Source organism: Centruroides vittatus, unplaced genomic scaffold, assembly GCF_030686945.1.
Source record: "Centruroides vittatus isolate TY-2023 unplaced genomic scaffold, ASM3068694v2 scaffold_149, whole genome shotgun sequence".
Classification (NCBI taxonomy): domain Eukaryota; kingdom Metazoa; phylum Arthropoda; class Arachnida; order Scorpiones; family Buthidae; genus Centruroides; species Centruroides vittatus.
The window spans coordinates 3,141,399-3,159,925 of record NW_027122681.1 but is presented as its reverse complement, the minus strand read 5'-3'; the positions used below and the strand labels follow the sequence as shown (position 1 = coordinate 3,159,925).

General features: G+C 36.3%; 1 protein-coding gene across 1 annotated transcript in view; it reads left to right on the top strand.

Moving 5' to 3' along the window:
* The first annotated feature begins 1,959 nt into the window (after positions 1-1,959).
* The window catches only part of LOC136987240 (histone-lysine N-methyltransferase SUV39H2-like), a 78,550-nt gene continuing 61,982 nt past the window's right edge, over positions 1,960-18,527 (top strand). Inside the window, exon 1 of the mRNA XM_067284939.1 lies at positions 1,960-2,069. Coding sequence (XP_067141040.1) covers positions 2,039-2,069 — 31 coding nt within the window. The 5' untranslated portion in view covers positions 1,960-2,038. The remainder of the gene's footprint in view (positions 2,070-18,527) is intronic.

Genomic DNA, 18,527 nt, shown 5'->3' with positions numbered 1-18,527 from the left:
ATGAAAATTTAACGCGAAGTAAGTTAATAGCGATATACTAATATACTAATTACATGGGATATACTAATATACTATACTAATAATGTATCTTTTTATACTTTTCGGTTATCCGTTTTTTCAGTTATCCAACCAACCCCAGTCTCAAATTGAGTCGGATAATCGATGCTCTACTGTACAGTTAAAATACGGAATTTTCTAAAATGTGTACACAATTTGAATTTTAATAAGTTCTATCTTTATTTTCTGGGTGTACTATAGATTACCCCCTATGGAATTTCAGGACTTTGATTATATATTGGAACTCAGGGGACCGAGACGAGTTCAACGGTACCCTATTATTGGACCGGAGATGAAAAATAAAAAAGTTATCATACTTTTTCACTTACCATACTTTTTTAATGCTCTCATGCAGACGGCACCATAGTTGCAAGTACTGCCATCTTGCGGTAAAGTCTGCAAACCATGATGTCGGACTACGGTCATCTCCAGTAGGGTTAAACACGCGATTTGAGAGCGGAGTGAGCAACGCGACTTCCGATCATCGCGCGATCGCCATTTCGGTTAATGTTACTTATGTTAATTTTCTAATATACAGTAAGTATAATATGAAAATGATGAAGTCTAAATTAAAAATCAAAGCGTTTAGACTATTTTTTTGGGATACTCCGTACTATAGTTATTATGGTTGTACAGTAAATACCGCTGTAACTTTACTGTCACTTACCACACTACATAATAATCAGCAAACTTACTGTTAAGTTCGATATTCAATTCAACAAAATTGTAACACGTGTCAGGTGTGTTTATGTTATCTAGCGTTGATGTACTGTACAGTCCACAGCTCTGTCACACGTGTCAGGTGTGTTATGTAACTGTAGACTTAAGAATGCGGGATGAGATCTTCCCGCCTAGAAAGGGAGAAATTGTGCATTTCTTTTTGTGTGTTGACCAGAGTGTGTAGCTGTGTTGCTGGTAAAGAACCAGTGTTGTGATTATTAAATTAATTGTCGGGTGCCCGCGTGTTGCTTGCTTGTGGAGTGCCAGAGTGTTACTCGCTAGTGGAGAAATTAAAGTTCAAATTTGTTGTTGTTGTGTTATAAAGAATCTGTGTGCTGTTTTAGACCGTGTAAACGGGAACACTTACAAAAATATTACACATGTGTATAAAAATAAATTTAATTGGAATTTTAGGCATCGATATGTCTTAGAGTGAAAAACGTACCGATAACTGGATAGGCCCACGAATGGGTCGAATCCATGAAACTATTGAATATTCTGGATAGTTGTTGCGGGTTCTCATTCGACCAACGGGTGAGAACCCGCACGAGAAGTTCTCCCGGTTTCTTCAGTGCCAAATATGTAAATAATGCAAATTGCCCATGATAAGATTGTCAGATTGTCTATATGTTGCGTTGACGCAGGTGGAGAAAACCCGGAAAACTCGACGTGGCCAACCCACGAATCCACGGCCGAACTCCCAGTGTTTACGGAACGGTATCGCTTGGCCACTGGAAGGCCGTAAACGTCTTAAAGAACACACGTATAACACGGGAGTATTGAACGGCTTTGTCTAGAATGGCGCAAAGCCAAGGATCAGTAGTAGAACGGGAGGAAGCTAGAATTATAAAACCGCGATGAATTATAACTAGCGATGAATTTGGAAAAAGTTAACATTTATAGAAGTAATTTTTTTGGCAGATGTATGAACTATAAGGATGGAAGTATACCGTCGAAAAGAACTTATTAGAGAATAGTACATAATGCCCATACAATTAAAAAAACTCATATTGTGTATGTAATTTTTGTTTTCCTTTTTTTTTTGTTATTTTAGATTGCATCGTATATATTTTTTAAATCGTATATATATTACTGTATTTTTAGATTAATAATTTTACATTAGTAATTTACGATACACGCGAGCAATATTATTACAATGCACACAATAAAGTTTTGTAATGGGAACAAATGAAAATTTCCAATTCATCCGTAAAATCTTAAACCGTTCGACCAATGAAATCATTCGTTTCGAAAAATCAAAATGGAAGTCGGCGGGAAAGATTTACTAAATGGTATTATATTATATTAATATTTACTTTAATTAAACGTATTTAAATTCGTTAATTTTAAATATATAAGATGAGAAATTTTATCAAATCGTACGTTTAATAGAAAACGTGCGCGATATTAGCTTACGTTACATTCGCGGCTTAACCTCATTTCCCTCGGTTGATTTTAAAGCGCCGCGCTGTCGAATGGAGAATATTTCGCTTAAATATTTAAAAAAATGTATTAAAAATGTAGTTCAAATCGTGCGCAAACGCACGATTGTTGACAAACGCCTACTTTTCACACCCATTTGGCTGATTGATGGACTGTTTAAAGCCTTCAATTGTAATAAAAAGCCGTTCAAATATATTGAGCATAAAGGCTCAATATATTGAAGTGTTTGAAGGCTTTAAACAGTCCATCAATCAGCTCGTTCATTTTCTACTTATCTTCCATTGCATGATAGGCAGAGAATTAGTGGGCTTTTGATGAGCTGTGGTAGAAATAGGATGTGTATATGTGTCAATGATGACAGTAAAGAGAATGGTTATAGTGTAGAAATAAACTTGAGAGCAAATGGGTAGACATGGGCAAACTAAATGGTACAAAAAACCCATTAGTGTGGAGGCAGTTTTTCCGATCTGTAGGGTCCGAATCACTTGAAGTATACGTGCCCTTGCCGCTCGAGTAATGCTAAATAACACATTATTATTAAATATATAAATGTTTCTTTTAAATACCGTTTATCTGTACTTGTATTAAAGTACGTATTTGCTAACTCGGCACGAATTTTTCGTGTTGTTTCCGCTTTACCTCGTTTTTAACATGGGGCAACTCCCTCCGTAAAAATAAAAAACAGTGATCTACTGTCGTTATCTGTCGGCGAATACGATATGCTTAATGTTCCTCCGATACTCTTTAATTAATGATAATGAGAATATATAAAGAATTATGTCGTATGAATTTGACGAATAAGAGTCGAAAAGGCTAGTATCTCCATATTAAACTGGAAGAAGAAGAAGAAGAATTTGACGAATCGGTTGTAAATGTCAAATTTATTTGAAATCAAACGTGCGAATGAGTTCGATTAGTATGTCTGTCGATACAGTTTTTAGTGATATTTATTATTAATTAAAAATGTACGTAAATTTATATAATGGATAATCCTATCTAATCTGTGTTTTAATAGAAAATCTGTTAATCTCTTTATATATATAAACATGTTATCTTAAAAGATATATTTAATGTTTATGACAGTTCTGAAACATCTGACCTGTTTATAAATGTGCTTTCAAACACTTAAATAAGTGTGTACTGTTTTGAGCATTGATAATTACTGGTTATAAGTCTTTAGATTTGTAATACGTTTGGTAAATGAGACTTTCCGGTAAGAAATTCTTTCCATATGATTTATATTTCGAAGTTAAGCTAATGCTTGTTGGGCTGCAATTTGAAAAAACTGTAGACCTATAAATTAATCCCGTAAAATGTATTTTTATTAAGACTTTAATATGTATGTCTTAATTTAAATGAAAATAATTTATCAGATTATTTATACATACAGGTACTATATTAATAGATTAAGAATTTGCATTAATAATTGAAGAAACATCTTAAATTGGAAGATACTTATAACATGTAACATGTTTTATTTGATAAAGTTTTATATACATATTATATACAATATTATATAAATTACATAGGCCTAGTTCTATAACAGTATAGCAAAACTTATGTGCTACATCAATGATCATAGATTGCTTGAGTGCAAAGTTAGAGAATCAAATTGACTGAGTGTTTTAAAATTAAGTTAAATCTTTAAGAAAATTACCTTGACTAAAATTTTATGTTGCAAAAATAATCAATTTTTTAAACATTCTAAAAGAAGAGTATCTTACTATTAATCATATTTAGACTCTTACTTTATTGAACGTTTAAAAAAATTTGCATAGCATGCTGTATGTATATTAATGTTTTGCTTATTTGCAAGATTTTATGGAGAACATGCAAAAAGTACAAAAATTGTTAATGATTTTTCTTTTCTAGTTTATACATTCTTTTTTCCATATTTTCAAATATTTTTACTGACTTTTTAAACAAATATTCAGAAATGATATCATTCATTCTAAGTGACATTACTGTACTGTAGTTTTTGTCTTTTTAGACTATATCTTTGACTAATAAATTCAGATTTTAGTACTAATGCTGTTTAGTTGGCATTTGAATATTAAATGTTCTTGTCAATCAGTTAGATCCATGGTATGGGTGTTGATTCACTAGAAAAACAAACATCCTTTTAAAAAATTATGATTTAAATACAGTAGAGTCTCTGTAATCTGACATATATCAGATGGCAGGTGTCAGATTACAACAGATTACCAGGTTACTGGATTTTGTATGTATGTGTGAGTACGGTAAAAAAACGTACAGTATTAAGGGTACTTAATTCAGTATTACTTAATTTACAAGTTAGTTTATCATATTAATTATGATTGTGACTGTTTTGCTGCACATGCATTGTTGACCATATGTACAACAAACAACTAGCAACTGACAATATACATGTACTGTACATCGTGTGTGTTTGCTGCCTACACGGTAGGGGCCAAAAGTTTACGATGACCTAACTATGTTTTAGTTGTTATACGTATAAAACAATGATGTCATTTTTCGATATAGTCTTGTAGTTCAAAACATTTATTACATCTTGGAATTAGCATTTCAATATCCTTAAAAAATATTTTGGCATATGGATATTATTATTACACTTCATGTCGTAATGCTAAAATTTTGATGTTTATTTTATTTATTGGTTTAATTTATTCACCAGTTGGCAATACTTAATCCTTCCACCCTTCTTTTTAGCATGCTCTACTATAATAGTTAAGTGCTTATGTTAGACTTTTGTTTCTGTCAGATGTGCATGTGCATGCTCCATTCAATCCATTTATTGTGCCTGTGCAAAAGGGAACTGAACATTTTCATTTACAGTCACTGTAAGCTAGATTATAGTAAAAACTAACTGGTTCCTTTGAAATCTATAAATCATATCCCTTACTGTATGTATATTCAGTGAAAAATTCTTCTGAACAACCACTTGATTCCAAGAATTTATAAAATTTATTTTAAACAAAATTAATATTTGATTCGCTTTTGTGGAGCGTGCTATCAGATCAACTTCACCAAACTTGTTTTTGAAGCAATACATCATAACAGTTGTTAAAATAAAAGTTTCTCAATGTATTTTTTTTCTTTACTTCACATGTATGAGCTTCTTATCACTCATCAAACAGGTTATGGGCCCAGCCAAGCACTAACATGAGTAAACTTAAACCTTTTCTTTGCAAATATTCCATTTTGAAACTGAAATACACATGTGAACTAAGCCTAATGCATTGGTGACGGGTAAAATGACTCAATATGACTGACAGTGCTGCTACTGAGAAACTCAGCATCACAATGACAACAATTATCAACTATGGAAGTTCAAGATGCAGATGATTTACTTTCATGATGCAATATGGAAAATGTGAGTTGACCAAAACCAGAAGCTGTAGAATTGATAGCAGATTGGGAAAGGTGGAAACCTAAGCTATAGCTGCGATCAGCAAAGCTACGGAAGAGAGCTAGCTTGTACACCTAATGCAACTTGCATCTGCACATGAAATGTGGCTAAAACTGCAAAGTCTTCATGAGCATTCGTCCATGTGCATCTTATTTGTAAGCTGTACTCTTTCCCCCACATTCACCAACATGAGTTAAACAGAGAGTTGAAAAACTCCAGTTTAGAGGTAACTCAAAGTCAGATTACAAGTTACTTTTTTTTTGTATTCAGATAAATATATAACTAGAGTTTCGCTACTCTAGAGTTAATGTGTTAAAACAATCCTGCGTTTGAGATTAAATAAGTCTTTTGTAAGCAGCATCTTGATTGGTTGAAAGCAAATATGTGTAGAAAATGGCAGAAGGACAAATAGAGAGCAATGCACACTGTAATTTTACTAATTTTGAGAAGGAAATACTGCTTGAGTTAGTAGAAAAATATAAGTGTGTAATACAGAATAAGGAAACAAACACTGTTTCTTCTAGACAGAAGAGAGATACCTGGGAATTACTAAACAAACAGTACTATGGTATCTTGAGTGTCAAGCTTTGAAAAAGTAAGCAGTTATGGACTGCTACAAAAACTAGAAGAAAAACAGCTGTGAAAGAACAGGCACAGAAAAAAACTGAATTATTTAAAATAGATGTAATGGCTGAAAAATTGCTTTCCATAGGTGTCCTAACTCATCCTCTAGAAAACAACTATGATAGTGATGCCCAACATAAAACAAGTAGCCTAAGTATTAAGGCATCATAATTAATAATATTTTTAATTTTGAATTAATTAGTAATATATTTTAATAGCAGAGATAGTTACAACTTTTGTAATAAATGTTCAAGATATATCTGATATATCTGCATCTGAGGTAAGTCAATGTTTATTTAGTTATCAATAAATTAGGGTAGCCAGTATCAAGACTACTGGTAGTGGTCTTGATACTGGCTAACCTAGTATTCTCGTCTTTCCCAGGAAAGACTTCTAGCACCTTTGCTAGTGGCCAGTAGATTCTTTCATTGTCAGTCCCCATAAGGACTATATCCCCAACAGCAGTCTTTCTATCATCCTTTTTGTTGTTATTGTTATTTTTTATGACCAAATGAGCTAGGTATTCCTGTCAAAATCGCTGTCGCAGGTCCTCTCTTAAGGTTCAGTGCTGCCTAAACCTTTTTCTCAAGTCCACCTTCTAAATTTGATCCAAATCAGGAACACCTTGAGTCTTTATCTCTGTTAGGAACATAGGAGGGGTTAATGCCACCAAGTCCTCTGGGTCCTCTGACAAGTAAGCCACAGGTCATGAATTAATCATGTTTTCACAGTCACAGAGAATAGTCATCAAGTCTTTGTATTCCACACTTGCCCTGCCCAGAACTCGACACAAGGAACGTTTAACAATCTGAACCAGCTGCTTCCACCAACCACTGCACCAAGGTGCACTGGGGGGAGTTTGAATCTCCAGTCAATTTCTTATGCTGTCCACTTGTGTATTTCATCCCAGTCCAGTCATTCATAGCCCTATCCAGTCCCTCAAAGTCTGTTCCATTATCTGAGTACATAATGGAAGACCATCCACGTCTTGCAATGAATCTCAGGCTCTGAACAAAAACACCTGCAGACAGAGAAGTCACTAACTCAAGGTGTACTGCTCGGTACACAGCAAAAGATCACAAACCAACTCTTTTGGTTTTCTTTGATGTATAGTGGCCTACCCAGGTTGACACTCCTGACCTCAAAGACCAGACAATCATGGACTCTCTCCCAGTGGAGAGAGTCCATGATTGTCTGGTTCTACTGATTGGCAACGCTTTACAGAAAATCTTTTGCATCGTGCACAACTGTGAATAGCTTGGGGGACTTGCTTATGACACTTCACAATCCAGTACTTCTCTTTCAGGATAGCCATTAGCACCTGAATACTACAGTGGCCTTGTTTAATGTGTTCTTCTTGCACCAACCTTTTCATGGTTTGCCTAGCTTTGATAAAGCTAGGCAAACCATTAAAAATGAAGCACAACCAATAGAAGAAATGCGAAATATAGTTTACCAAATCTCATGTACATGCAGTACCAAAAAAGTTTATATAGGTGAAACAAAGAGAAAAATGAAAATAAGACTCAAAGAGCACGTAGCAGACCTCAAATATCGTAGAATTAATTCAGCGTTCCTCGAGCATTGCACGATAAACAGTTGTAACATTGATCAAAATAACAAAAATTTTACATAAAGAACCTAAAGCATATAATAGGAAGTTTAAAGAAAGTGTGGAAATTTTTAAGAGTCAGAACAGCATTAATAAATATCCAGGCATTAAGATAAATAGAAATTGGTTAAAAATATTATAAAACATATTATAAGAATTAATATACCTAAAATCTTCATTCATAGTTACGAAAATCCAACTCCGCATCAGTTAAACTCGGACACGAAAGAATATGCTAATGAGCACGACAGTTGAAGTGCCGTGAAGCAACAGTCTGATTTTAGTCGAAGTTTTAAAGTTAGAAGTTTTTAAAGTTAAAAAGTTTTTAAAACCAACGTTCTTAACATTAATAGTAAAGTGCCATTGCCTGAAACATTGGTTGTAAAGTGTCATCGTCTTAATATTTAGTTGACTGAAGAGGGGCATATTAGGCCCGAAACGAGCTACATACGCACGTAATGCTTGTCTCAACTAAATAACAGGGAGAAGAAAAGCCAAGTGATCGTCGTAAGCACTATATTGTGTTCATAGTCAACAAGAATCAAGCGCGACATGGTTTCAAGTCATTAAATACCACTTCTAGTCAGATAAAGTTTGATAAGTTCTTTGAAGAGGCCAAAATTGACTTTATTATGAACAAGGATGTCTGTGTTTACAGGCCAGTCCATATTGTTTAGATTTACTTGCTGCCTCCAGCAGTGCCTAATATCCTCAAGCATGGGGCAGTTGAAAAGATAGTACCACAGAGATTACAGTGATCATTAACTATGAGATGGAATTTCTTAAGATATACATGAAAGCATCTGTGTTCAGTCAAGAATTGCATCAGTTCACAACTGAGCTGCATCTATTTGTTCTGCATATGATTTTGGATACTTGGGAAAAATCTCTTCTTAATGTGCTGACATGAGACCTTATCCCAATCAGCCTGCCATGCTTTGATGGCTTTGTTCCAAACAAGCAACTTGAGTTTTGACTTGGGGATGCAGTCATAATCACGATGATTGGTATGATTCAGTGTTGCATTATGTGCCAAGTAATCTGCTCTTTCATTTCTTGGAGTGCCCTGGTGTCCCCTGATCCAATTAATGGCATAACTGTTAGATGATGTTGCAACCTCAATGAAAATATCAATAGAGATGGGTTGGTGGTGTCCTTGTTTCTCAGTTTGGTCACAGTGGCAGCACTGTCAGTGTAGATATTTACGAGCATATTGACAACATTGATGTTACACCATTTGATAGCCATTAATACCACAAAGATTTTGGCTTGAAAGACAGAGCACTTCGGCTGCAGCTGAAATGTCTGATTATAGATCTCACCACTTGCACCAAAAATCACGAAGGCACTAGCTGTGTGTTCAGTAGTTTTAGAGCCGTCCATGAAACCTTCAATCCTCGTGGGTATTTCATTCCCATTCACCAGGCAGGGTGTGGGAGGAAGAAGTCCCACAGAAGTCCCATTCTCCAGGCAGGGTGTGGGAGGGTGGCCATGAGCCTTTCAGTCTCATACATGGAGGCATCAAAAATTATGCAGACATTTTTGCCCCTGGAGATAAGAAAACGCTTGCAGCTGAAATGAAGATAGTGTAATATGGGAAATTTTCAGCCACTACTGGGAGAGCTGCATTAGAGACAGTGGAGTAATTCTGGATCAGACAGATAAGGGCCCATATCAGCGCTATGCAGAGAAGTTGGTGATTGTGCAAATGTTTGACAGCCTCACATCATACATTAGACATGTAAGAGATGATTGGCAGAAATAAGCAATCGTAAATTGCATTCATGGCTTCAAAGCTGAGGCCCCAGTTGTTTTTGGCAACCTTTAACAGACCATTGAATATCATATTGCTGCGACTTGTAACATGCTTTATGTGGTATTTCCATGAGAGTTTGCAATCAATAACCACACCCAGGAAGGTGAGATGATTGATGATTTTAATGGATTTATTGTGATAATGCACACATGGAACACGTTTGTACACGTCAATTGCACATGGGAGTGAGAAGACAATGCCTTTGATTTTAGTCATATTGAAAGAAAGTTTGTTGCCATCACCCCAGCAATGTATCTTCAAGAGAATATCTGTAGCGGTACTTTCAATCTGATTCTTGGATGATGCTGGGAAGACCAAAAAGTTGTCGTCTGTGTAGGTGAAGACATGACTGTGATCACCAAGATTAGTCCGGAAAAAACTGTCAAAGAGAATGTCCCAAAACAGGGGACCACACACTGACCCCTGTGGGCAACCTCGCTGAAGCTTACGAGTGCACTTGCACTTCAAGTGACCAAACGTGAATACAGCCTCCCTCGCCTCAAAATAATTGGCTGCCAGGTAGTAGAGATTTGTAGGGCACTGATTGTCACTAAGTCTTTGTAGGATTTGAGGACACCAGGCCAAATTGAAGGCATTTTTTAAGTCTCAACTCAAGCCAAAAACATACTTACTATCACAAAGAAGGTCTTTCACATGTTCCACCAAATCCAGTACAGCATCTATGGCACCTCTTTGGCACTGAAAGCCATATTGTGCCTCATGGAATAAGCCATCAGATTCCCAAAACCAATATATGCGGTATAAGAGGAGCCTGTCGAGAATTTTCCCCAGTGCAGACAGTAGAGAGATATTGTGCATATTCTGGGTATTAAAGGGCTTGCTGCAATTTTTGGGAATTGTGACAAAGAGAGTGCTCTTTCACTGCTTAGGAAAGATGCTGAATTTTCTTGCAAGAATTCAAAATGTCCAGTAGCAGCATTGGATGAGTCCCCCAGATTTGAAGGATAATTTCCTTGTTTAGTCCATCCATCCCAGTTACTTTCTTTTTCAGGAAGCAATGAATAATATCATTCACCTGAGAGAAGGCAAATAGGGGGGTCATCTTCCGAAAGTAGTGCATCGTTCCTATGATTACTTATTGCGTTTTGCTCAGGGGTATCCTCAGATGGTGAATCTTTGGGACAGAAGTAATCTAGAAGACTGGATATGGTGGTCTCCAAATTAGCAGGATTGTCAGGATCACTACAAAGAACATTACGATACTTGATTTTATTTACACAAAGTTTATAAATGAATCCCCAAGGATTCCCTCTATCTCCAGAGCAAAAATTTTTCCATGATTCCAGTTTAGCCTTTTTGATAGCTTTTTTATAGTCATTTTGATGGGTGAGATAGTACATCCTTAATTCACCTCTTCACTGGTCATGGCAACATTGATAGATCCTGCAAAGTCTGTTGTTGGTTTGACGCATCTGAGCGAGGCTAGGGTTCCACCATGGTGTGGCTCACCCTTTGTTCCTCTTTTTCGGGATAGCTTTATCACAGGCTGCAGAGATATTGAAAATAGCAGTTTCAATGTAAGTCATAGCCTGCTTGTATGAGTCATTTCTGTGTAAAGGCATGTCAATCTGATCAATCTGATCAATTTCACAGAATATGCCCCAGTCTGCAGATTTAGTATTAAAACACTGCTTAGTATAGAAAGCTTTTCCACTGTGCTGATTGCATTGGCCTGAAGGTCAAGCATTCATGCTCTGTAAGACAGTTAAAGGTACCCACCTTCCAACCCTGTATCAGAGGCAGAGATCATCCGAACAAATTGTCAAATCAATCCAAGAATTCCCGTTCACGGTTGAGAAGGTAGGCGAGGAATCCGGGTTTTTAATGACAAGAAGGTTGTGTGCGGCAATAAAGTTTTCAAGTGCAATACCTCTGTCATCTTCACTGTAGCCTCCCCATGTCGGAAAGTGGGCATTGAAATCGCTAGTAATTAAAATGCTGTTTTCCTGAAAATGACCCAAGGCAGTGTCTAAATTCCGTAGAGTCTCTAAAATGTCACTTCTAGCTCAATATACATTGAAAATGACAATCCTTTGGCTACGGAGACAGACATCAAGGCAAACACAGGTGGTTGTACTGAATTTCAGATGGTTGACGATTACTAAATCTGGATTGATAATGATGTCTGCAGTCCATCATTGCATCGTTGCCCGTCTTGACTTTGAATGATGATATCTCTGGTACTGAAGCATGCAACCCTATTGTTGCAGCCATAGGGCTTCTTTATTAGTGCAATGTCAAAATTGTGCAGTTCATTATGAAGTTGGGAACTGGCTGAGATATATCGTCCCAAGTTTACCTGTACAATATGAATTTTGGAGTTCTGTAGACTGGTGTTGTTAGCATTATTAAATTCCATAATCTATCCTAGACAAAAGTTGAGCCCTAGCATGTAAGAAAGCGGGACAGGTCTTGTCAAGAGTATTATGATTCACTACTCTGTTTTTATCCTTGACACAATTCATGCAATTCGGCACCTCATTTTTCCCTTTACAGTCCTTAAAGGCATGTTTCCCTCCACATTGACTACAGATATGTTCTTTAGTTTCACAATTTCTGGCAAAATGGCCAAATTTCAAACATTTAAAACATTGATATACGGGGTAAAATTAACTATCTTGCAATGGGTCCGTTGTAGGTTGACTTTTTCTTTCTTAAGAAGATTTCTAAGATCTGGAGATTCCTCCACAACCCATGAGACATTAACAGAGCTGCACTGTCCAATTGGAAAGTGCAACTTGACTTTTTCTTGAAATACTACCTTTGAGAAGCATTCAGCAATACAGTCATTTTGCTCGTAAATAATATCTATAAGCTGTTCTCTGCTGATGGATTTAGACATCAAAATTAGTTTGACTAGTGGATGTCTTTTCTTTGGAATGGTTGAGTGAAGACCCTCAACTGTGGAGACAGCTCGGCACAGGATATCCACATCTTCCTGTCGGTTCAGATCAATGGCCACCCCTCCCTTTTGAATGCCTTTCTGGTGAATTCTGAGTCATTGGATTCCAGTTCACTGTACACAAGCACTGTATGACAGGGCTTAGAAGAGCCCATGGACTCTCTTGCAGGTTTGGCAAAATGTTTGACAGCATCACTGTATAGTCTAGGGCAGGGGTGGCAACAGTTTTTGCCCCGGGCCGAATTGGAAAGAAAAATTTTTTTCACGGGCCAAACAAAATATTAAAATTAAATCATGTTAAATACAAATATGCTGACCTGGGCGGCAGGTCGGGTTTGTTCGAACAGAAGTTCCTGATGCATGCGCAATGTCATTTTACAATGTGAAGAAACATACAAGCAAAAAAAGAAGGTCGACAGGCAGGCAGTGCAGTGCTGTGTGTCACACGTCAGCATAAACAGAGTGACATGGCAGAATGGCAGATGAGTTTCAGTAAGTGTGGGGTCTTTCGTTCTTCAAATAGTGTAAATTTATAACAGACGAATACAAAAGTTGTAAATCTCTACAATCAAATTTTTTTAAAAAATGAAGTATTGTGAATTATCCATTCGACCAATTATTCAAAGTTAAGTAGCTAATATTGAAAAATTAATTGCAGGCCGCATAAACCCATTACGTAGGCCGGATTTGGCCTGCGGGCCATATGTTGGCCACCCCTGGTCTAGGGATTCCCAAGATCAGCTGGTTGGGGGCAAAAGAGATCATCTGTGAACCAAGAGTGGTCTTTATGACATTTGAAATGGCAGCCTCTGTCTTCACAGCTTGAGTGGCAAGAGCATCGGCTAGGTCTTCCCTGGTGATGAGTGAATCCAAGTGCTTGCCAATGGACTCAGGGACAGAGGATGATATCGCGAAACTCGACAAGTTAATTAGGCGCTGAAATTGGTCAGTAATATGCCTGGAGTGGGCCCCAGACCCCAGCCTTCCATTACGATTGTCGGTAATATATTGTTTTAGCTCATCAAAGAGCTAGTATGTTTCATCGAAAAAGTCTGACAGACAGCAGGACCCCATTGTGGCAAAACCAAATAAAGGCAAACCGCACTCGCAAAAAACAGAAACTGCGGTGAGAAACTAATGCTAAAGATCTCAAGTAAAGTGATAAATAAATAAAAATGGTCCTTCCGTAATGTTAAATCAGTGCAAAAGTCCTTGAAGTTTCTGCTCGCGCCAAATGTTGCCCGCACACGCCAAAAGTTGGTCCAGTTACCACAGCAACCTGACTGTTGTTATGGCAACAGTTGCTAGATTGTTAAACATAATAAGTGATGAAATTCTTAAAAGTTTATTTTGCTTTATTTAAAAAAAAAAAACTATTAACACTATATTATTGAAAACTAGGCACAGCTATGCTGAATAACTCTTCTTAATGATGGATATTAAAATTTATAGTTAGCACCAAAAATAGGCCCGATGCAGCCTCCAAAGCCCACATATGGTCAGCATAAAAATCCCTACAAGTCACAAAATATTGGTCTCAGGACCCCAAGAATTCATTTAGTACTCACTGTTCTAGAAGAGATGTCCCCTTTACTTCAATGGATCGGCCACCGAATTCCGGATGACTGGTCTCCAATAATCCGCGAGTTCAAACATTTACAGCTCTCGAAATATTTGAGCCACACTCAAAAAGATGACATCACTGTAATTCTTACACTTTGACAAATCCAACAATATATAATTTATCCACTATGACACAAGAAATCCGCTGTAAAACACTAGAAGATCCAGAGCGCCTGTACACACATCTGCTCCCATCAACCAGCAGCAGGTAGACTTGGAAATATACAGTCAGATAACAGCACAGTACAGAGACCTTCTGCCATAAAAAGCGAGGAACACAGCTCAAAAAACGCAGGCTCTTATCCTCCACGCTATGGGCTCACCAACAAACGTGCAAACTTCTATTTTCCTCGCTAGGGGTGCCCTAACAAGAGGCTTTCAACAGCAATATGGAGAAAACTTTCATGAAAACTTTGCCCTTGTGGTCAAGCATGAAACCCTTCAAATACTACTTGCTGTTGGTGTGTACTAAGAACTAGAAGTAAAAGATCTCAATGTAAAAGCAGCTTTCTTCAATGGCTTGGAGGAAGAAATATATCTATGGTTTAAAACAGGATGTCCAACTCTCGGCCCACTTAATATTTTTATGCAGCCCACTGCACCTTAAAGATTTTAGGTACATTTTCATTTATTTTAGTAAAGTATGTCATAAAAATTATTCCTGTTTCACTGAATACATTTTGATGTCGAAATGACCTAATTGGTGCTAGAAAATTATTTTATCTAGAAAACTGTTATGCATGTGAGGTAGTACATACTGTTGTGAACAATTCTTTTCGTGCATGAAAAACATGAAACTGCTGAAAGAAGTATGTCAAATGATTCTCATTTATAAAGAAATGCTTACTGGAACTGTATAATAACAAGTTAAATAAATTTACACCTTTCACGGGTCCAGCAGAACATTTAATTCTATAATAAAAACATTTTCAATCCCTTTGAGAGATCTTTTTCAGTTATTCTTTACAAATAAATGAATGAAAAAAATTTGAATTTGAAAAGAACAAAAATTTCAAAAAAAATGGTTATACATCCAACGGTAACAAAAAACGTAAATTCGCTCTTAATAAGGTTATAACAAAAGAAAGCCAATGTTGCATTAAAAGGCCTGGGGTTTGTACCAAGCAAAGCTGATCCAAGTTTATACTCAAGAGCAGATAAGGACTGTTCATTAACATGTATCCTTCTAAATGTTGATGACATTTTAGTTGAAAGCAAACATGCTGAATACATTGACAATATAACTAAGTGTCTTAACAAGAGTTTTGAAACCAAGGAGCTTGGCAAAGTATCTTGCTATCTTGGGATTCAAATTGAGAGGGTTGCCATATATCTTCTGCATACGCATGTCAAAAAGTCATTTCGTTGCATCAGCTCCTATATATGAATGTGAAGAGGAAATATGATTTTTGAACACAACCAGGATTGCACTGAAATGGTGAAATCTGATAGATCAAGCACACAGATAAAACACACTGATATCAAGTGTCATTTACTGCGTGACATGGGTGAGAAGAAAATCATTGAAATGAAATATTGTCTGATAGAACTCATGATTGCGGATATGATGATCAAACCTCTTCCTAAGGATATATTGAAACAATTTGCAAATGCTTTGAACTTGAGATTATGACTATTCAGTGAGGAAGGGTTTTTTTCATTGGATAATCATCATTTCCCCTACTAGGGGATCAGAGTCTTCTTTCTCCTGCCTGAGCACCACAAAGAGAACATTCCTTTATTACAGCGAATCTAACAATTATACAAGCATTCAATCAAACTGCAATAAAAAACAAGTAAAATGGCAAAGCTGTATTTGGGACAAGATTATGTCTTGGAGACTCGCTACTAAGCAGGATCATTTTGATGCACAAGGCAGGTCTCATTCTCGTTCTCCAATCTTGTTCAGTATCGCTGGTTTTGAGTGCGATCATTCAAATTTTGCTGGCCACGACCATGACTGCAAGGTCATCCATGACGCATTTTCGGTGAAATTAACCTATCCAGTTTTGAAATTTCTCTCCATTGCATATCGCTCGGGTTGAATTTTTGTCGATGCCTAACGAAAATTTCCCGTTTTTGAAAAATAATCCTGGCTATTGTATTGTCCAAAATTATATTTTTATCTTGTACAAACAATATATATATATTAATAAATGTAAAAAGAATACAAATTATATTTCAGAAGTTAGTTTTAATATAAAATTATAATGACTAGCACCATCTACAGTAGAGCATCGATTATCCAACTCAGTTGGGGACTGGGATTGGTCGGATAACTGAAAAAAAGATAACCGAAGAGTATGAAAAAATACATTATTAGTATAGTATATTAGTATATCCCATGTAATTAGTATATTAGTATATTGCTATTAACCTACTTTGCATTAAATTTTCATTGATGTTAAGCCTAACAAATTTTTTTAAAAATAATAATTGTTGCTATTTTATTATTAAAAATTATTTCTTTATTTTGCACAAAATAAATACAAAAATAAAGACAAAATAGAAAATTAAGCCTGGTTTAAATACACGAAAGCCTCTCTTTTGTGTTGAACCATGTTGCCAGCTAAAACACACAAAAATTTAACAAAAATAATATTAAAGTAGTCAAGACATAGCCAAATATTGTAGTGCGACATCACTAGCAACATTTGAATTTGCCAACTAGAATGCGGTCAGTTAACCGATGTGACAGTTGATCGGGGGTTGGATAATTGATGCTCTACTGTGCTTTCAAAAATGTTCCAATGCTGAAACAAGATATCTCGGGTCAATCAGTCAAGATCAGCACGTGGCACCCAGAGATATATAGGGAATAACATGGGACAGGTAAATTGGTTTTTTCAAAGATTTGTTTGTCAAAATTCGATTTAGTAACATTTGCTTTTCGAACTTCCGAACACACACATTTGTCAAAATTCGATTTCACAATGTTCGCATTTCCAACTTCCCAAAGAGCAACACATGCGCAAATCTCGCACTACTGCCTGTTTGTAGAGAGTGTCACCAGTTTGTATTTTATTTAGACTCAGTTCTCGGTTCCTGAGTACCTACAAGTCTGGTTTTTTTTATGTCTGCATAATTTGGATACTTAATACTCTGTACCAAATTGCAAGTCTTGACATGTACTCTTTTATACTCAACTGGAGTATGATTATATAAACAAGACATAGTCTTGTCAAAAAGATACATTTACAAACATAATAGATTTTGCCATACAACATTGCTTGGGCAAGGGGAAACAACTCACTCCCTAATCCAGTGGTTCCCAACCTTTTCTAGGATGAGGAACACTTTTGTGAGCAATTTTCTTTAGCGGAACACTTACTTAAGTTAATATGAAATACATAAGCTTGTCATCAGTTATTTTATTAGAATTGAGCAGTTATAATTCAAAATCTCTACTCATATTATTAATGCCAATTTTAAGACAGGAAAAAATATACCTAAATAACTTTAATGGGAAACTTGTGCCTGATGTTTTTTACATATTTCATTCAGTTTTTATCATTGCCTTTATCTTACTCGAAACAGTAGTACACTCCATAAGTACGAGTCGTACATATATATTTAAGTTTATGAAAATTTTATGATTTTAATTTTTTGATATTCGGCGGCTCGAATACGATTGTACACTTTCCGATTTGCGACTAAATCTGCGGAACACTTGGGAGATGCTTACGGAACACCAGTGTTCCGTGGAACACCGGTTGGGAACCACTGCCCTAATCCCTCATGACAATATCCTTCATGTAAAGATTTTGAGTTCCTGGATCAGTTCTTTGTTTTGCATTATGTACAGGTCTGTGCTTGATGTGTTGAGGACCTGTTGCACCAGAAGGTGCAGTTGCATCCTTTCTCTGTCAAATTTTGGGCAGTCATAAATAAGATGCTTGAGACTTTGGATATTCTTTCTGCATTTATAGGTAGTGTCCTGTTCTTTGACAATTCTTTGGAGATATTTCCTTGTATTACAGTGGTTTGTATATAATTGTGTACTTAGAACGTCAATGGGTAGCCACTATAGGTCTTTAACTCTTTCCTCTATACTTGGGAGCAGTCAGAATGTATGCCTCCCTTTATTGCTATAGGTTCATTTTTGTTGCCATTCACTTATGGATTCCTGCCATAGCAGTTTCTTGATGTATGAAAGTGGTATTTTCTTATAAGAGATGTCTTGTAAGTTAATACCTTTTTTAGCTAGGGCATTGTCCTTCTCATTGCCCTCAATACCTATGTAATCTTTCACTGATCTCAGTTTAACTTTTACTTCATTTTTCATTAGTCATCTTTTTGGTCAGAGCAATATTGATTG